The following is a 21,259-nucleotide window of genomic DNA, read 5'->3' on the forward strand; positions in this document are numbered from 1 at the left end:
CTCCTGGTATCGGAAATCTGAAAACAGCTAATTTTTACGAAAAGTTAGTGTATAAACATTGCATACCTTACGGCGGAAAGTTGGTTGCAAAATTAGTGTATAAACATTGCATACCTTACGGCGCAGTACCAGGTGCTACCTCTTCCGTGGATGCTCTCCTGGTACTATACATTCAAAAACTGGTAATTTTCGAAGAAATTTTTCACGACCAACGGGAAAATTAGTGTTGCATTGCATACCTTTTGTTGTCACAATGAGAACTAAACAAGAGAGCGAGCGTGCGATCATATGCTCCGACATTTCATATTTTCTTTTTGTGGTGCTTTAGCACTATCTACACGTAACCATATGCAATCCAGAACATATAGCAAACACTTTCTGCATTCTGCTTGATTTATTTGACAAAAACATAGCAAGAAATTAATGAGTAAAGATCTGCTTCGTAAGTTTACAATTAATATTTCATTCGAAATTATTTTTTTTTTTTTCCTGCACGTGTACACACTACTGGAGCAGTGTAGCCGCGGATTGTGTTCGGAGATCGCACATTCGTTCTCTCATTCTCTTCTTTTATTCTCTCTCTCGCAAGAAGTGATTTTGGCGTACAAATTCTGCCTCTTTTCTACAAGCTCACATTTCCACTGAAAGCGAACAATCGGCAGAGAGCTGCTATAGTGCACCGGACGTTCTATTTCTTGTTTGGTGGGTGAAGAAGCAAGATCGCCTGCAATCTGCTTCCTGTGTTGCATCGTAGTAGCCACTGCTCCATGCGCGTACGTGGAAACACCTAGAATACTATTCCTGCTTTCAAGTGAATCCATTCTACAAGACTAACCACCTGCCAAGGAACCGGAATATCGGTTGGCCAGTGATCTTACGTACGGTAATAGCTTGTGTTATCGAGTTAAGAGGGAGACAATCAACATCCGTTTGCCAGGAGATGCGCATGTCCGGGAACGGTCATCGGTCGGATCAGCTGTCAAAACCTCAGTCGCTCGGTTCACCTCCTCGGCAACGGAAGTCCGTGTCCGAGAACGACATACGGTTGGTGCTCCCGATCCGCGCTCCGTTCGCCACTCGAAGTGCACCCGTGTGAGTGTGAATTGTTTTGCGGAAAACGCCCGTGTTTTGGCCGCATTTTGTGTTCGAAAACTGTGTTCCGGTCAACTGTAAGCGGTTTGTGTAGTTTTTCTTTTGCAAAAAACGACCGCAAACCTGGTTTCAAAGTTGGCAACTGAGGAGCCTTTTTCCGAAGGACCTTCGACATTTACACAAAGGGAGCACAAAAGGGCAAAGCAGGCGGCGTCGTTTTTCTGCAGGTAAGTTTGAACATTTAGTTACGAGCGTTTCGTGCTGAGTGTTAATAATTTTCCCATATCATACGAACCAAAAGATAATGTATCCTTTAACCATCGTCAGGAAAAATCGATTTTTCCCATTATAAGCTACACACAAAACACACTCACACATCCGAGTGGTTCGGCTCACGTACGCAAAATTCGTACTCATCCTCCAAGGGAATTAACAACGGTTCGCTTCTCAGTAAACAACATTGAACTGTCATTCTTCAGCAGACGTTCGTTTTTCTCCCATGTCCCAACATGCTCGAGGATGCGCGGACTTGGATACGGCAAAGGCTACTAAAGTAGGTCACCCCTTGCCTGGGCAGGGGATTCCATGGCGGTGACAGGGAGGGTTCATGTGTTGGTGTGGGATTTTGTATACTTCACAGCACGCCGACGCACGAAAATGTAAAAATTCTAAACATTCTCCACAAGAACTCCCCTCCCGGCTTTAGCGAAAGCGAAGGGAAAAAGAAAAATGGAGAGACGGAGCAAAATTTTCCCCCGTACCGTGGACCGTTTTTCGCCTACCTCAACCCAAAACTGCTGCACGGCAAAGCGCTACCGGCAACGACCACCTTGTACATGGTCCAACGATAGACTCCTTGGGACGAGTTCAGTTTTCCCGTTGACTCAGCCAGTACGCGCTTTTCACGCTCCCGTTAAAAACGCTTCCCTTGCGCTAGACGAATGGAACGGCGGACGTGGAATTTCTTGCTGCAGTGATTTATACCGTCGAACGCGTCGTGTGTTGCTGGTTTTGGATGGGTTGTGTAGACGGCAAATGTTTTTTAACGAGGCGCGAGTCCTCCGCTTATTCGGGAACGCTTTCATAACAAACAAGAATGCTATTTTTTGTCGGTGTTGGTTTGTTTGGGAGCAAAGTGACCGGTTACATAGAGTAGACACATGCTTCGCGTATGTAGTAATCCATGCTTTTTATGATATTAAAATATCAATCACACCATGGCAGCATGTAAAGCAATATCAGCAGAAAAGGATAGAGAAGGGTTAAGCAGCATTGTCACGAATGCTTGAAGAGTCGTCGGTGATTCTAATCCACCTTCATCGAAATATGAGGATGTTGGTTCGACATTCCATTCCACGACGACGAACCCAGAGGTCTCGCCCTGTTATTTCCGTTTTTCTGGACTTTAATACACCCGTAGCTCAATAGTGAGGTTCGTGTATAGATGGACCTGGATTAGATTTTTTTATTCCTATACTGTCGGGTGAAAGTCTTGCGCCACTAACACTGCGCCATCGCTCATATGATGATGATGAACAATTATTAATTGACAAAATTAAATTTATTACTCAGCTGACGTATTGCGAAAGGTTATAGAGTATTTTAATTGCTAAACTATTGCTAAATTTCTCTATCATATTTCTTGTGTATAAAAAAACTTGATGTTTTTTGGTTCAAAAACCAAATATTTATGCTTACATAGTTGCAACGTCCAAATGCATTTCTTAATTAATGAAATGAGGGCACCTTAATCATCTTGCGAGCTTTGACTTATCAAACACAGTTATATGTTTTCATAAAAAATAAACGTTTAACTGCAACAACACTAGCAGATTTACTGAAATCTGTATCGCTTCATTTAGTCCAAAGAATAATATGACGCAAAAGAAATGATACAGCATAGCGTCTGGTAAGTTGTGACACCATATATTTTTAGCCACACATGTTCGTGTATGCCGATCGTGGAATTCATACCGACCAAAAGGCAGAGTTAGTTCAAGCATTTACGGGCAGTGGTGTGTTTTTTTGTTATGATTCCTATATTTCTGTATAGGAACTGAACGAACCGGATTGCAAATCAAAACCTAACTGCTTCCGAATGTAAACACCAAACGGGTGGAAAGATTTTGCAAACATGTTCACTGATGAATCATGTACATCCGGTTTCGTTTTTAGTGATATTTGATCATTATTTTTGCTTCAAATATCCGCTGCCTTCCATTTGTCCGGATCATTGAACACACAGTACTTGATAATTGATTCCTCTATAAAATCGTAAAGGCACCAAAAAGTCACGTTTTTCAAACTACTTTGTTTCACGATCATAACATTTCAGATTTGTGTGAGTTGATCTTCAATTCTTTGGTGTATTTTAGAATTGCTGATTTGACTGCTGAATATCATAATTGCATAATTAAAGGGTCCCTAAATGCCACGTCGATTATGGCTTTTAAAGGGAAGTAATCCGCTACTGCTCACAGCATTTTTTATCCTTTTGGGAGTCGATTCTTGATTTGAATGACTCCTCACTTAACATTCAAATGATTGACTCTATTAAAGAAAATCCATAAAGTACAACACTAGTATAACTGAACCATTATTAAATCGTTACCCAGAATAAAGCAAATGTTAGTGAAAGTATTTGGTCTCTTTAAACTTCGCCATTCTCACCACCGATGAGTCACCCGATTGCACCAAGATGTAGTGGGTCAAACGAAAAAAAGGAAAACTGTCTGTCTGTTCTAACTGGTACAATGCTGCACACTGAAGCTGCCTTAATTATTTGCATGTCTGCTGCACTATACCAGCTAAATAAAACTGAATGTATCATCAATATGCACTAAATGTTTCCCGATTCATTCGTAGCGAAGCGAGAAGTTGATGGAGGAATTACCTTGACACAAAACGGCCGTATTTTTAGACGGATTTCCACGGAGTACACGTTGGAAAATGAGCGACGAACGAGCACCGCACGGTCCGCATAAGGTCCGCTGCAGCCAGCATAACCAATGAGCCGCGGAGAATCGAACCTTCAACCAGTGCTCGCAGGATGGCATGTGTTTCTTGTTGCATTTGTTGATTTTAATGACGTTAGTATAAAACTCCAGCATATTTTAATATTCCATCACAAGCCAAGGTCGCCGGGGTGTTCATATTAGAACACTTCAGTGCTTGGTGTTATGACGTTTAAAGGCAGCTATGGCATCCAGAAAAAAACGAGATATTCGTGTGTTAAGTAGGTACTCAAAAGAATTTTAGAATCACATTATTGTTATTGTCTAGAATGTACGTACTACGTCTATAAACAATGTCGTGTAAACATAAAATAAGAATTATTAAAATGTCTATGCAATACACTTTAAACATAATGAAAAGAAACGAAGAACCAATTGCCATTGAAACATTGGGAAATTAACACAAATCAAAACTGTCTAAAAGAAGCAAAAAAATTAAAACACCATCTGAGTAAACAGTGTTGTGGTGCTGGTTTGTTCTAGTTTCCGTCTCCAAATTCCCAGTGTTTCCCTACAAACGCCCTACTGCACTTCCGGCTGGCGGAAGCGTTTAGCGTCAGACATAATGCAGGAAGAGGACACTAGCTTCAAACACCTCCACCTTCAACCTGTCTGCCCTTGGTTGTACGTACCAGCCTGATGATTGGTACCGGCTGGCGCTGGTTCCAAACATTGGCTTACTCTTCAACGCTTCATTCCATCGCTGCTATAGCAGCATACCGTTGCTGCTGTTGTTTCTAACCGTTTTTTTTGTTGGGGAGCAGAACAAAACACTCGTTAGATCCTTCTACGTTTGGCTGAGGCCATGATATTGAACTTCACGTTAATAAACACCCTACGACCGGAGGAGCAAACACGCTAGCGCGCGCTAATCGATGCGCATTGGAGCGTGAACGCAACAAGTGTTGTTTGGGTGGATATGAACATTATTCACAACATTGTTTCATACCTAAAATCGGTGCAAAATGTCATACAACATTTTATAGGATGAGTGAAATACGTTACACTCATCTACTATGAACTACATTATCAAATATATCCCAACAGACCGCGGATAATGAATGCGTTTCATACCATTACCGGAAGTAAGCACCTCTGCTCTACGCTGTTCCTTTCACGGATTCCCGATAATCGGCACCGATCCGCGAAGGTGTTGCACATTGTGTTAACACCCATTGGCGTTACTTAACACCTCGCCTGCCTGCTGCCTGAACGACGATCTACTCCTGCTTTGCGCGTACGATAGAATGCACTTGCGCGTGAAGTTTACTGTGCCCGTCGACGCACGCACAGAACTGTTCTGGAGTTCTGGAAAGGAAGCCTACTGGGAAATGCTCCCTTCAAAAATGAAACCACGACAGTGACGGCATACTAATGGTATTTAGCTGTTGCGCCCTCTCGAATTACCCATCTGCTGCGCCATAATATAAGCACATGTAAAACATGATTCATGTCACCCAATGTACCTCCACTGCTGCTGCTGAGGGAGCTACTGGGGGTGCGTTTTAATTTTGGAAGTCCACGACCCACCCAAACATGGCAATCTTATATTCACCCTCCTTCATTGTACTGCTGATACGATTTCGAGTGCTATCAATTGGATGGATGGGATACAATTAATGCATCACGTTCTTGCCGCGACGTGTGCTCCATTCTTTTCGCGCTGCAGAAAGTAAGAGTTCGTTGCATTCAAACATTCGCGTTGCTGCTACTTGCCGGGAGGGGAAAGGAGGACTCCAACTCCAACTGATCGTGGGGAAACTAAGAAAGTGTTCAACAGAAATGCGGGCCGCAATTTTCCTATTTTTCAATCCAATTTTCTGTGCCCGACTCGCAATGCGCCAACCAGCATCATATGCTCGAGAATGGGAAAGGATGTGCTAATAACGAATAAGCGATCGTGACCGGGGATGAATCGAACGTAAAAGGATGAGAAAATGGCAGTGAAACATTATTGTCACACAAGTTGCAGATCACTTGTTTCATAGGACACTTAATTTGATGTATTTATTTATTTTTATTTTCTTTTTGTTAGAGTCGCTCATTAAAGATTCATATCAATGACTCTTCTTAAATGATTCATCAACCAATTCACTAAAAATCTGATTCAAGAGAATAATAATAAATTAATAATAAACATAATAAATTTAAGATGCTTCATTAAGATCTTCAGCACAGAGATTTAGATTTTTTCATTTGGTTGAGAGATTATCCAATATTTATGGATCTGTATCAGTTTCACCCAACACTGTACTACATCAAGAAGATGTTTCCCAAACATGCAGTCATATGTTAATTTACGTTAATTTACGAATGGTCTCGAAACATTGAAACATACTTCGTCAGCTTCCGATTCGATGGACCGATCAGAATGGTCTTTATTTTCACCTCCGTCCGAAAATAGACATAACACACCAGGAAGTGTGCAGAACCCTTCCGTCCTAGGGCTGCTGGAGCAAAGTAGCTTCTGGTTTTGGATGGATAGCTCATTAATGTATAACAGTTGTTTGGCCTTTGCGGTTCTTTTCTTTTTAGAGCATTGTTTGATCTTTATTTAGATAGCAATGAACTTGGGACAGCTTGTTATAAACAAACAAATCATACCGGCCAACATGTATACTCTGGTCCGCACTGGTTGGTGGGCATATACGGGGGTGGGCAAGATATATTTGTTAGCAATTTGTTAAAAATGGTTAGCTTTAAAGAGTGAAAACAAACATATCCACTGGCACACACACAGACGGCAGCATCGAACGCGCTAACCGAAGGTTGGAAGAATGTTTTGCTTTGGTTTTGAGCAAGCAGTGTTTGTAGGTGGTAACACTGTAAAATAGGCTTGGCAGGCATCATAAGGTATATGCGATATTTGCTGTTGCTTCCTTTCCGCTTACTTATCTGTATCAATGGGCAAATTTACTCATTGAGCTATTTACTCTATTACTTGAGCTTTAAATCGAAACGCAATTTAATGACTCAGTTAAACGCGTTCGTCAGTAACTCCTAGTCGATTATAAGCATTGTGAGTGATAAAAAATCGTTAAAATTATGCAAAAAGAATGGTTTAGCAGTTGAATGTGATTGTGATGAATTCACAATTTAACTCGACTTATTCACTCCAGATTAATAATACTATGTGTTATGTAGATTAACAGACACACGACGGGGTGGCGCAGCTCGTTAATGATAGCGTAAAGAGTGTGCCGGATATATTATCCTCTGATGATTACGCGACACATTAACCAAGAATCGTTAAACCTCCGATAAACCATAAATCTCCAACACTTGCGAAGTAGAAACCCAGAAGCAAACAACAACGCATTCGTATTGTATATGTTTTGTTGCGCTGTTGCGTGACTCGTGTCCACTGCATCGATTGCTGATCCAATGCATTAACGCTCTCTGGCTCTGTTGGCTGTTGTCTCATAATTTACGACTTCGCATACTGGTGATGCGCTACTCCGTTTATGTATTCACATTTACTCTGACTGAGACGCACCTACACTTCTGATCTGGTAGGACGATGCTGTGATCGTCGAGGAAGGAAAGAAACATTTGTGCAGTTTACGTTAAATCAGGGTTACATTATGTTACATCAGCAAGCGTGTACAAGAAGAAAAGCAAACTGTTAATAATCTTTGGTTTGCAATAGTTCTTCTTTTGAAACGACGTAATATTGTGACCGTTACTTAAATTTACCATATCTGCGTTGTATCACGTAACGAGCATTATTTACAAAACATCCCTTTTTTCTAGGTTCACTGAATCATACTAGGTCTCCCCGGGGGAGAGGTGATGATGATTGTGATTGATCGTAGAAAATCACACACATTCGTTTTCGGTTAAAGAACTATTACTTAATGTAGACGTGTCTGGGAAGCTTCCGTGTATAATGGGATGTAACACGTGTTTAGTTCTTTCGAATTATTTCGTCCCTTGGATGGAGTGTGGACTACAAAACACTGCTCGTTTATTCAATTTTGATTTTCTATAAACGACTTAAAGGAATAGGGTTTTTTTCAAAAGATTAATGATTATTGAACAGCGCGATCTATATGTCATAAAGAGCTTTAGCATGATTTCCGCTCAATGGTGTTTAATAACAAAACCCCTCAGCAACATTTCCATGATTGTGCGATAACATTATCGCTAATAATTAATTTGTGGATATTGGCCTCATTCAGAGAAGAAAAAAAAAGGGAAAGGATCAAATCACAATCAATCTCAGTGTAAATCAATCACTCGATGTCGTTGCAACCGTAAAGAGCTATAAAAACCGGACCGAACCTTGATAAAATGTGTCGCCAAAATTCATGAAGTGCGTGCTCTGGTTGACGGAATTGCAAATATAGTAAGGGAAGCAATTTGTAGCTATTTGTACTTATCTTATCACATTTTTGATGTAATTTGGATCACCTTTTTGGATGTATTTCCGGCTTTAGCCATTTTTTAAAAGTTATTATGTTGTAAATATAGCGAAACAAATTAGGCTATCATTGCCTATGATTGGTTGTTAACCTGCTGATAGACAGGGTGATCATTTGGGTTTAAGCTGGCGATGAATCACCATCGCTGTCTTGTCCAAGAACTGAATTTAATAATCTTTCCGAAATTTTACTCTTATGTAGTACTACGTTGAAAGTGACCTTTGTTCCAAAGGCCATTTTTGTTGATGTTTCTGTAAATTATTATTCTTTTAATAACAGAAAATGCGGTCGTTTAGATAGCATAATCTGCTGCCAAAAATCTTGCCAAAAAAATATTCTTGATGCCAGTGACTATCATCCAAGAAGGAAGTTTTATTACATTATCAATGAGGAGTGTTATCACCTATTCCAATATGTTTTGTTCTACGTCGTGACTTCGATGAGTCAATTGTCATTCCTCTGGCAGAGAGCCGCCATCAATACTTGACTATTCACGTACGCTTACAAACCTTAAACACATCTTTAACCGTTTAACATCAACAAACATTTGAATATGTTTTGAAAACACCAAAGATTAAAAATAAAATATAAATAAAGCATTAACACCATAACGTGTCTTTGTAGAGCAGAAGTGGTATTCTAAGTAGTTAGTAATGATGTTTTACTGCAGTTTTCGATCCGTTCGACAGACTGGTGCAGGAAACAACATCTACAACGTAGATAAACGACTGTTCAATGCTTACCGCGCCAAGCGCCCAGTTAGATCACACTGAGCAATGTCTTATCAATGTTTGCATGAGAAGAAAGCGTAATGTTACGAGTAACAGAAGTCACCGACACATTTCATAGCAAATTATCGCACCCCTCGACTCCCAATTGCACCCCAAATCCAACTACACCCCTCCAAAATGCGCAATCGGCTTACAGAGGCGATCGATGATGACGATCATGTGTTTAAAGTCGGGCGACCTCACTAAACTGTGCCTGCTCCTCTCACAATCACCTCGTAGCGTTAAACGCGTGACTCTTCGCGCGTACTGGGTCTAGCATTTTGTAAGAGAACGCGCAGAAGAATACTTTAATTACCACCATCTGGTGGTGCGCGCCACAAACAAAAACAGTGGCGACAAACATTCAACACACACCCCGCTTCCGTAGCAGGTCCGTTTGAACAGCCACCGTTTCGACACGACAAAGATCGTTATGGGTGGGTATTGCTTTGCTTTACCCCGCCGGGGCACTGGGTACAATCAATTTGCACAAAGATAAGAAATTAATCAAAATCGTAGAATGACCTCGGTCAGTTCCTACAGGAGGCGGTGCATGGTAGTGGGAATGTTTAAATTAGACCCCGGTTTAATGCGGCACTTCCGGCGGTATCAACACAGAGACCTGGAAATGGACCTGCGATATTTTGGGTTATCGTTATGCAAATAACGCGATCCGCCTCGAATTGCTGCTTGCAGGTACTGAAAAAGCATTCTCTTGAAGATTTAAATAGAATATTTCATCGATACATTGATACGCTGTAGATCGATACACTAACTCTCGCAAAAATTCTCCTCTAAAGGCTCAAGTCTCACAAGCATGTCCAATGGCATGTGAGTAATCTGTGGTAAACTTGAATCAAATAACAGATTGACAACACGTCTTCACTTGGGTTTCATCTTGTGACACGTATCTTAGCCCAATTGAGGTGCATTCAGCGTGAATCATTTTTATTGCGTTTCGCTCTAAACATGGCGCAAGTGTTATTATTTTCTGCTACTACAATGTTGTGATCTATCGGCAATTGAGTTGGGTATTGATGCTCTCGCTTTGAATATATTTATTCTGATGATCGATGTACCGAATCGATGCATATATTCCAATTCATGTTACGTGTTTAATGTAATCTGAATAATTTCATTAAAATAGTTAATAATTCGAAAGTGTGTAATTGGCTGATGGCAATGCATGTTTCTATGGCATGTTTCTATGCTTCAAATCATCATCAAATGATCTCTAAACAAATGATCTTTAACTGGCAAGTTAGACTAGCTTAGAGTAGTATAGAATATCTTTACCGCTAGAGATTAACCTTGATTGTGAAATTTTGTATGACTCGTTCATTGAAGAATACAATACTTTACATCACAAATAGCAATGTAAGGGCCTGGCACAGTCTCGTGCCAACGTGCTCTTTTAATACCTGCGAAGGGCGTTGAGAAAAAAAACCCTTCTCGATAAGAAGGAAATTGCTCCCAAGTAAAAACGGGCCTACTCGAATGTTTGCAATGCGTGTGTGTATATATAGAAGCGGTTAGTCATCATCCCGGTAAGAATGGCCAATCGGTAATTGAGAGGAAAGGTGCATTAAATGCACTCGCGGAATCGCTGCACACGCGGAAAAGGTGTAAATGACACAGAGTAATAGACAAAATGACATACATACAAAAACAACAGGGTAAAGAACGACACACATCCTCAAGGTACCACACACTCTGCCGTCGCATAAGTTCGAACAGTATCTCCCCGGTATCGCAATAAGCAGGCACGTAATCAACGCATATGCTTATCAGTTCACTCCTCTCCACAAACATGCACCCGCGCTGTCCTGATGTAATCTTTTCCTCTTATATACTCAGTATCATTGATTAAATTTCACCTTCTCGTTTTTTTTATATTTATTACAGGTTCACCCGACATTCACGCTTCATTTTAGCAAAGCCAAACATCGGCAACACCGAACCCTTTGGTCGGTATCGAGAATCAGTTCACTAGCGAACGTACCGACGTGCAGAAGTGCCACAGAGAACCGCGCGATTCGCACGTTCAGGAATGTAGCCAGTTCGGTTCTTCGCAAAAGAGCACCATAAGCTGGCACAACATATTAGAAACAATCTAAGGCAGTAGATTAAATCAGTTCTTCTCCTAAGTTAAGTTGCACAGCCACGGGACACGGGTCAAGCTAGTGACAAACTTTTCGAATCTGCGAGTACCTTTTGCGCAATCATGGTTCAACCATTTACCAACAACCTCGAGGCCGATGGAGGAGGTGCCCGACCTATAACTGCTCCGTTGCCGACGGCTCCTCCTATGGATTCACCAGCAAACGATGACCAGTACGTGGACTTCCTGGTCCTGGGCAATAAGGCCAACTTTCAAGTGCGTGCAGAACGGAAAGCGATCCTTGACTCCAACACCGGTCTGGCACATATGCTATCCAGTGGCGGTGGCGGTGGTGACAGCAAGTGTGTGGTGCGCGATGTTAATCGGGATAACTTCGAGACATTTGTACGGTAAGTTTTGCAGCACTGGGTGTGATGGTGACCTTGAGAAGAGGGTGTTACATATGTAGTCTCGAGTGCAGTGATCGTGGTAGCTATACAAAAATTATCTTCAAGAATAGGCCGGCCGAATGTTAGAATCTCAGGTTTTGATGTTTTTACTGCTTCCAGTCGAAATGATGGAAAAACGTTAATTTTGAATTGCATATCCCACAATGATAGTGAGTAACGCGCACGCGAATATGTAACGAACGCAGGTGTAACAAATTATTCATTAGCAAACATTAGCGCAATTGCAAGTATACATATATGAATACAGTTCACATGAATAGTCAACATGCACGATCTGAGAGTGTACGGAGTAAGGTGCAAAATATTGTAAGAATTCCCAACCCAATTTCCTGGAATCCATTCTAATATGCAGGAGGTCGTTGATAGGCACTACATATCCAGGTTCTCAAGGTCAGATTTATTACATTTTATCAGCTTTTGGAAAGTTCTTTGGAGTGGAAGGTATTGCAAAAAACTATCATCTTGAGTTTAGTGAGTTGGATCAAGACGTCTGTAGAACGTGGACTTTTGAAGTAAATATCGTTTAACCCCCTACTTCAGCATATGGTGAGCATTAGATGCTGCTTCTATTACATAGGGATGGAAACGACTGGAAATTCATTTCCCATTCCCCAGTACCAATGTTATCCTTTACCACGCGTTCCTTTTTCTACATTGTATCCATCTTATATGCCACGAATTGGGATATTGATTTTATATCGCCACCTGTTCTCAATGTCAATATCAATATCGTCAATATCGGACAGTATAAACACATTCGCCCGTACTTGCACCAGTAACGACAAGAAAATACGATAGTACCTTCCACTGATTGGTTCATTGATAAAAAAAAATTGATACGCCCTCCGAGGTCCAAGATTCAATCTAATCTCGTGTGGACAGCGTTTGAAGTGCTTCCGATTTGTATCGTGTGAAATTGATTATTCGTTAGGCTTATCAGCACCCGTAGCAAGAAGTAGCCTTCGTACTGTTGTAGCGTCGTGGATCACACTGTAGCAGCACAACTTCCTGCGTTATCAAGAAATGTGCCGGCGCCAGAAACTGCAACCGAGGCGCGCGTGCTATGGGTATTTTAAGTGTGAAGCAGAAGGTACATACCGCGCGCTAGACATTAGACGCTCGTTCGTAAGTTTGGCACATGGACGTGTATGACAACAACCATAAAGGGCATTACGACTGTTGCCGCATTGTGATTGATCGATGAGTACCTGCTATTCGGGATTGACATATATTTCAACCGTGTCTAATATTTTACTTTTCTTTCTTTCTTCAGTTACCTCGAGACCAAGTTTATCAAATTCAACTCGACAACACACACACTCGAGATGCTTGAACTAGCAACACGTTTCCAGTGCCGCCAGCTGGAGATTCACTGCGCGAAGGATCTGGATCTCAATCTGCGCGTTAACCACGTGCTGGAAGTGTATCGAGCGCTTTGGTTTTACTACTCCATTGCTGCACCAAAAGCCCCGTCCAAGGAGGGGAAAAGACGCTCCCGGTGTCCCCGGGCAAGCAAATCGAACACGGTCAGTGGACCACTGACACCGGAGGAATATTTTGCCGCACTGCTGAACAACTGTTTGCAGCTGATCGACATGCATGCCGAGGAAGTATTCTCTCAGGAGGCCATGTTCACGTTGCGCTTCCCGGAACTGGAGATGATCGTAAAACGGGACGCACTGCAGCTGTCCTCTGAAACGGTACTGCTTGATGTACTGGCACGTTGGAGCCTCGAAGACTGCAAGCGCAAACACATCGATCCCACGGCTGAGAACCGTCGACGTGCACTCGGGGCGCTCTGCTATGCACCTCGATATCTCACCATGTCACGGCGTGAATTTGATGCCGCCCGGGAACGCATCGAACTGCTCGACCCAGCCGAATCGCAACTCGTCGGTGACATACTGACCGGCGGCATGCGACGATCCGCAGCTAATCTTACGCCGGAACAGGAAACACTTGTCGCCCGGTTCCGAGCACCTCGGCCCGACTTTCCGCTGCTGCCGGTACAGCTCAGTGCCCGCAGCCATCCGCGCAACTACCCGAAAAAAATGCGCAAGGCTGCTGCCGATGCCGAACGGGAACGGGACGGTCCAAAGAAGGGTTGCTGTAATCGTCTGCTGCTAAACTGCTGTTCCGTGTTTGCATGCATTTTCGACTAGCGGTGCTGCCTGTAGGGACTGCCGAGTACAAAGTGATGATGATCTCCCTTTCTTCATGAGTATACAAGGGGGCGAGGGGGTTTTATTAAAAGTAAAACAGGAGAGTCCATGAATCTCTTTTCGTTAGCCGCTGTGCGTGCAAATTTCATAGACAGCAGGAGACTACGATCACCAACGACCCACCGAAAAAAGGTATCTCACATCTCAAGGAACCACAGCCCTACAGCGGCATAAAACGCGACACCCTTAAATGGGGGACAGTCCGCCATATCGTAAGAAATCTCTACCACGAGCTGAAAGACAGCAAGGAGAGCAAACGGACGACAGCTGCCTTTGCTTAGTTACGACATGACACGCTTTGATCATAGCAACTGTATTATTATTCTGTTTTTGTTAACGTTTTTCTTCACCACTGTTTTTTCCACTCCTATTGTTGTACTCGATGTGTATCGTCCAGCTACATAGTTCCATATATTTGTTTTTAATTCGTTGGTAAAGTCGATACTAGCGTTAGAAAAAATATTAGTCCTTATAATGATATCATCACGAGGGTTATGGTTTAGATGAGTTCTAAGCTGCCCACAATTGATCGACGGTGTGCCCTTACGTGACTACTATTCCTGTTGAATGTAGTATAAATTGCGTATGAGAGAGACAGTTTGAAGATGTTATGTGTTTTAAATTTAAACCAATTCGTTATCGTGAAACGACATCCGTAGAAGAAGTGTGTATTAGAGAGATTGCTAAAGGAGAAGTTCAAGCATAGTGAATCGGGAATTGCTTCAGAGTATCAGTACAACGTAAATTCTACAACAGCACATACACACACATTTGTTTACAGTTATCGTCGGTATTCTATCCCCGCCATATAATGCTTCTTAGTGCGCTTCTCTCAATAAGCATTGTGTTATCCAAACATTTATAAAAATACCGGTTATACAACATCGTTCGATTATAATGTCGTTCCGGCAGTGTATACTAGAGAATATATAAGTCTTTATGCTTGCATGTTATATATTCTATCGTTAGACAAATGATTACACCGTGAGAGCATAGGTACCACCAATCACTATATTAGAACCGCAAGAGAGATGATCATCTTGCTCTTAGATCCATTCGTTAGGTGATCATGAAACAGTGAGATGTTCTACTGCTCGTGCACTATCAGTTTGCTTTTAACAAATCATAGTCATATATTATTCCGTTCTCGAGCTTTTTAAGAAACCCATCGGTTCTGAAAGCGTGTGTTATTATATGCTATGCAATCATGCAGATTTTAATCATTAGTTTTGTAAAGCAAAGGCATGTTATTATTCAATGGACAGGAACAAAATAAATACAAATAGACAGGGAGACAAAACTGAAACAAAACTGCGTGAAAATCACGCAGCTTTTATGTGAAAACCTGTGAAGAATTGGTGTGTAGAACAAACCAACAAAAGTGTAGCTGAAAGTGAACGTAATTTGTGATTTGAAAAACAAAAAAAAACAAAAAGAAAAATTTATAAAACGGAAGCAGAACGTCAATGGAATAGAATGGAAATTTTAACATAATCGTTTATAATTGAATTTTACGATTTAAAACAAACTGTTTATCGTCCCGTTTTGGTAACTTTATTTTTGTTGAACTATCTATCCTATTGTTTAGATTCAGCTAATCCACAGGCTTACCTAGCGTGTAAACACAGCAAAGCTAGCTCGAAACTATGAGACCATTTTGGCAAAACAATGTGGAAGGGAAGGAATGATCGTACTTTTTCCTTGTGATCGATAGAATCTTTTTCCTTTTTTCGGATAAAATAAAATAGTTTTTTTTAAACTGATTGTGTGATACACTCCTTTCTTTTTGTTTATCAGTAAAATTTTTGTTAACATAACCTTTTACTACTGCAGGCATATTCGGTTGAATTTTTGTACGTCGTTTTGGTGTAATTTACTGCGCTCCTCAAAAAAACTACAAATTCTGTTCATGGTTAAAAACCCATTTGCTTTTTTAAATCATGGTGTCAAATTGTTGATTAAAAATTAAAATATTTAAAACAATTACTAACCCTAAACATGACAAAAAATAATACACCAGTGATAGAGAGAAAAATGATTGATGATGGCTAATAATAATGATAAAGATAAGAACAGTTAATTAGGTTCGTCTTAATTTAAAAATCAATGACGGTTCGCGGAGTATCTTCGGTGCTGCCTTTCGTCGCGGACGATTCGATTCACCGGACACTGTGGACAGGTTTTCCATCGACGAACTCGGTTCCCACGTGTTCCCATCGCCTAACGTCGATCCTTCCTCGCTGTCGCTGACGTTACTCTCCTTCACAGATCGGATTTGTCTAGCGTTGCGGTTTGGTCGCATTTTCTGCTCGTGTGCCCGTATATTTTTCTCCGTCAAGGGTCTCAACACTACGACGGGATTCATTTCGAGCGTATGCAGCTCGGTTTCACTCCTTGCTTTTGTAGGAAATTTACGAGGACGACCACGACCCCGACGAGGAATTTCGGCGACAATAACCTTTTCCGATTGCACATCGATCGATCCCTTAGCCACCGGTGTACTACAGCTAGCGACAAGTTCGGCCGGATTAAAGACGGTCATTTCAGTCTCGTCCCGGCTTACACTGCTGCTACCCTCGGTGAGATCTCCATAAACCACTGTCGAACGATGAATTCGTGAAAGCATCGATTCGCTAGCCATTTTTATTAGATGCGATTGGTGCACCCTTTTGTCCGGTCGGGCAGGACTAGGTGGTGACCGTTTCTCTCCGTTGTCCTTCTCATTTTCAACCGACGAACAGGACATATTTTCGCCAACGTCATCCATCTTCACCGGGGACAGATTGCGCAATGTTTCGCTAAGTTCCTCTAAAATATAAAATTTACTTTGAACCAATTAATCTGCAAATGTAATAATAACGAACAGTAACAACTCTACCATCAATTTCCATTCGGCTCCTACTGCTAATAGACTGTAGGTCGGATACATTTTCATCTATGTTGGCATAGATCTTTCGTCGTTCCTGACTGTGTCGGGACAGCTTGAACACCCGCTCGCGGTCGATCGTTTCAAACGATTCATCAAAGCTTGCGTTCCTTGAGGGACGCTTTAGTCGCTGTACTAATGGACTGCCTACTGCTAGCGATGGTGCACCGCTGTTACGTCGTACATCACTCGACCGGTTTGAGGCGAAGGTTTCATCCGCATCTACACTACCGCTTTCGTTTGCACGGGTGTCATTGTTTATCTCCTGGGCGTTTGTTTCTTCCTCAGCTTCGTTCTCCATAACAAGGCTGGTCTCATTTTCCTCAGCAATCGCATATTCGTCCACATACGGTGGATTTTTCGTTCGGCGTTGTTCGTACACTTGCTGGGCCCGTGGCGTATAGTTCTGCATCATTCGTTCCTCCAGCTCATGCGGACGGTTGATACGTTCGTACACTTTATCCGTTTGATCTTGTACCGATACAATCACCTTCGTTATAACTTGCATCTGGTCCTTCAGTTTCCGGACCATATCGCGCAGAGCTTTGTTTTCCTGGCGCTCCCGCAGCAACATTTCGTTCGTTCCATTGTACCGTTCCTCGTGCAACTTGATTTCTATCCTTTTCTTTTGGATTTCGTGAACAAGCTGCTGGTTGATTATTTGATACGCCTTTAAGACTTTGCCGGAATCGGTAATTAGCTCCATTGTGAATTTCCCATCAACTGAACTGGACCGATTTCGCCAAAAAACGGTTGCAATGGTAAACCAACCGACAGACAGCACTACACACACACACTCGCTCACTCGACGTTACTTTAAATGAGCCAAACGTCAAACGTCCGTTTCCCATCAGCTAGCGAGCGCTCTTTGATGGAGATGAGTTCTTTTCTTCTCTCTTTGCGGTGTTGTTCTTTGTATGCAAGGCATTTTAACAAGATGTGTAATTTTTGAACAATATTCATACTCTTGCATCGTTACTAATACTCTGGTTTTCTTCTATTATTACAGCCTACAAATTAAGCATAACTTTTCAACGTACCGTTTTAAACCATTCGGTTTGCAACCATCATAAACGTCAAACGCAAGTGCGTGCAGCATGCTTGTTTACGTTTCCTCCAGAAGTACAATCCCGCACGCACGGTTTCGCTATAGTGAATTTGAATATTTCGATGTGAAAACTCAATACTCCGCGATAGAACAAAGATTTCCGTCGCATGATCTTACCCGCTTCTACGGGATATTGTCCCTGTGCATTGTACACACAGCGAAAAAGCCGCGAGACTGGTACGCTATCCGGCTAAACCTTCATATTAATCCAACACAGACGATCGCGACACGGGGTAAGTGTTAAAACTGCGCTGTAGATGAATGCATGTACACATGCGTGTGTGACTACTGTTGCAACGAACAGCGTGAATCATAGCGCTTGAGCGAAATTTGCTTAGTCAGCACAAAGCATTCAGTGGTCTTTGTTGTATCTTGTTCCTAACCAACACCCTCATCCCACCCAGCTGAAGAAGCTGCGGGCCGATGTTGCAGGAGGAGGAGTGCGACGAAAACGCCAGAATGAAAGCTCAGCTTAGTCCTGGTGCTTCTGTTGCTGCTTCTGCTACAACTGCTGGATCGGATGGCAATGGCGGTGATTGGACACAGTTAAAAAGCAAAAAAGAGTTACGTCAGGAGCGCAAAAAACGTAAACTGCTGGGATTGTCCGCGTTGATGATGCTGAACGAGCAGGAGGGTATCGGCAAACACAACAGAAAGCAACCGAATCCATCTTCTTCGAACGGCCTCACTGAGGATGATGAGCAATCGTCCGCACTAGAGACCGAAGCGAACAACAATTTGCTGCAACAAAACAGTTTCGTTGGGTTATCCGCAGACAACGGTGGCAGTGAGGAAGAGCTGCGGAAAATATTGGCCATCAATCGTACCGCATTCAATATCAGTAAGCACGAGGAGGACCTAACCTCCGTGGACGCAAAACGACGGAAAGAAGAGTGCAGCGGTTCGGCGAGCGATAACGCTGTTGGGATATCAGTCGACAAGGGCAACACACTTGAAGCGTGCAGTACACTTAACTCCGAAACCGAGTATCGTGCTCTGAAGGCGTACGTCAACCAGCGGAAAAATATGCGCTACACTCCTCGCGTCTTGCTGAAGCCGTCCGGATACAATGCGCTGCTCGATCGGAACGAGCGCAAGGAGGAACGAATTCCACTGCTGCTGGACGACATCCAGGCACTGCTAATGCACACGTTGCTGCGAACCGATTCACCGATAGCGCCCCGCTGGGTCTCGATCGATAAGAACACCAAACTGACGCACACGACGGTATTGATCGTGGAGGGATTCTCGTGCGAAGATTACGTTACCAACCGGGAACACATGGCGAAATGTGCGGGAACCATTTTCGGACCTCAACTCACCCTCCAAGTGGTGTGCCCGTGGTCGAAAATTCTTGAAGAGGTGGCTTGCGTTCCACTTAGCGATACGCACAAGGATGTACTTGTGGCCGAGTACGGTTCGCTGGAGGCGGCCATGCGCACCTGTAAAGATCATATGCTGGTACGGAAGACTATCTTTCGGAACATTCAACCCGCCGCCCGTATGCCAAACTATGACGATATCGATCTACCACCTGGTGATAAATTCCCCCGTACCTTACTACTGCTTTCCCCGATTCAGATGATCAACGAGGGATATCCGGTTCCACTAGCCGGTAGGTTTACTTCTATCGTCGCCAATGTGTTGCCAATCGAACTCACCCGGTTTTTGTCCTTTCACAGGAACACTGCAAAATAAGTACAAACACTTTGTAACAACGAGCAATTATTACAAGCCGGTCAATCCACGATCGCCCATGTATGGCATAGATTGTGAAATGTGTGGCGTAGCTGGTGGTAAGTCGGTGTTGACGCGCGTTTCCATCGTCGACGAGTCGGGCAATGTCGTGTATGACAAGTTGGTAAAGCCAGCCGAAAAAATCGTCGACTACCGTACGCAGTTCTCCGGCGTCACACAATCGATGCTGCGCAATGTGACCACCACCCTGGCAGATGTACAACGCGATCTGCGCAATCTGTTACCTCCGGACGCTATACTGGTTGGGCATTCGCTGAACAGCGATCTGGATGCACTGGAAATGCTGCATCCGTACGCGATCGATACATCCATCGTTTACAACGTGACGGGCAATCCGATGCACAAACAGAAGCTACGCATTTTGACCAAAAAGTTTCTAGACAAGGACATTCAGGCCGGTAGCAATGGGCACTGTTCTGTGGAAGACTGTGCAGCAAGTTTGAATCTCGTGAAGCTCAAACTAGCCAACAGCATCTACTTCGGTGATCAGTGGCTAGAGGATCGGCGAGACTATCACAGCTTCCGCACCAACACGGGCCGCAATGGTATCGCACAAGATATATCGGAAGTGCAGCCCGACAAGGAACAGTCTCAGATCACGGCGACCTTGTTTTCGCACGCTAAAAAACGCAACAAGGTGTCGGTGATCGTCACGAACGCAGACGAGGAGTTGCGCACGTTCGAGGGCTACTTCGGTAAAGCTATTCGAGCGCGTGGAAAACAGACCTCAGCTACGCAACAGTGGCTATCGCTCTACAGAACGTCATCGCCAGTTGCTACGATCGAAAAGACGGCGAACGATTGTCTGCAATACGATTTTAATCTAGCGTACGTTCGCATACCGGACGAGGAACAAATCGTTACCGACAAACAGGCGCTTGCGAAACAGATCGATGGTTGGGTTAACCAGCTGCACAATGCGCTATCGCTTAACGGGTTGCTAGTGGTGTTGTTGGTCGGTGGAGAAAAGTCTAGCCAACCGAGTTCGGGTACTCGCACCGCAGTTGCTATGATGCAAACAAAGAAACCGCCGAAATGATGGGACAAACAACCGTGCTGCTATCTGGTACATGATTATCGACGGTTGATATGAATAAACAGCGTTACGAAGTAAATATATTTGTAATGGGTGTTTAATAACACGCTCTTAAAATAACAAATGTTGTTAAAATAAGTGTAAAAAAGTAATAAATTTACTGTTACTTGGGTTCAATTGAACATCAAGCGCAATCTCTATTTGCTTCGTTTTGGTATTGTTTGTTTCTATCCAGAGCATCTTTGGACAGGAGCTTCGGCAGCAGACCGAGCGATTGGAGTATCTCGGAAGTAAGTAAGCATTAATGCTGGTTTGTAACATTATATGAAAGATCGTCC

At 42.9% G+C, this 21,259-nt stretch overlaps 3 protein-coding genes across 3 annotated transcripts; 2 read left to right on the forward strand and 1 right to left on the reverse strand.

The window, feature by feature from the left end:
• Nucleotides 1-1,016: 1,016 nt before the first annotated feature.
• On the forward strand, nucleotides 1,017-15,856 carry LOC128301135 (BTB/POZ domain-containing protein 6-B). Its single transcript, XM_053037464.1, has 3 exons — nucleotides 1,017-1,319; nucleotides 11,206-11,811; nucleotides 13,145-15,856. Exons 2-3 carry the CDS (start codon nucleotides 11,525-11,527, stop codon nucleotides 14,031-14,033), a joined length of 1,176 nt encoding a protein of 391 aa, XP_052893424.1. The 5' UTR covers nucleotides 1,017-1,319; nucleotides 11,206-11,524; the 3' UTR covers nucleotides 14,034-15,856.
• On the reverse strand, nucleotides 15,639-18,471 carry LOC128301133 (uncharacterized). Its single transcript, XM_053037463.1, has 2 exons — nucleotides 16,972-18,471; nucleotides 15,639-16,901 (listed from the first exon to the last, which is right to left on the reverse strand). Exons 1-2 carry the CDS (start codon nucleotides 17,723-17,725, stop codon nucleotides 16,174-16,176), a joined length of 1,482 nt encoding a protein of 493 aa, XP_052893423.1. The 5' UTR covers nucleotides 17,726-18,471; the 3' UTR covers nucleotides 15,639-16,173.
• On the forward strand, nucleotides 18,056-21,113 carry LOC128301132 (uncharacterized). The gene is made up of 3 exons (XM_053037462.1): nucleotides 18,056-18,360; nucleotides 18,532-19,742; nucleotides 19,810-21,113. Exons 2-3 carry the CDS (start codon nucleotides 18,551-18,553, stop codon nucleotides 20,922-20,924), a joined length of 2,307 nt encoding a protein of 768 aa, XP_052893422.1. The 5' UTR covers nucleotides 18,056-18,360; nucleotides 18,532-18,550; the 3' UTR covers nucleotides 20,925-21,113.
• Nucleotides 21,114-21,259: the final 146 nt, after the last annotated feature.

Source organism: Anopheles moucheti, chromosome 3, assembly GCF_943734755.1.
Source record: "Anopheles moucheti chromosome 3, idAnoMoucSN_F20_07, whole genome shotgun sequence".
Classification (NCBI taxonomy): Eukaryota; Metazoa; Arthropoda; class Insecta; order Diptera; family Culicidae; genus Anopheles; species Anopheles moucheti.

Excerpts from the sequence above, each read along its gene's own strand:
- LOC128301135 (XM_053037464.1), top strand. The coding sequence starts at position 11,525 with ATGGTTCAACCATTTACCAACAACCTCGAGGCCGATGGAGGAGGTGCC. Across the intron at positions 11,812-13,144 it reads AACTTCGAGACATTTGTACG|TTACCTCGAGACCAAGTTTA; the intron begins GTAAGTTTTGCA and ends TTCTTTCTTCAG.
- LOC128301133 (XM_053037463.1), bottom strand. The coding sequence starts at position 17,725 with ATGGAGCTAATTACCGATTCCGGCAAAGTCTTAAAGGCGTATCAAATA. Across the intron at positions 16,902-16,971 it reads GAGCCGAATGGAAATTGATG|AGGAACTTAGCGAAACATTG; the intron begins GTAGAGTTGTTA and ends TTTATATTTTAG.
- LOC128301132 (XM_053037462.1), top strand. The coding sequence starts at position 18,551 with ATGTTGCAGGAGGAGGAGTGCGACGAAAACGCCAGAATGAAAGCTCAG. Across the intron at positions 19,743-19,809 it reads ATATCCGGTTCCACTAGCCG|GAACACTGCAAAATAAGTAC; the intron begins GTAGGTTTACTT and ends GTCCTTTCACAG.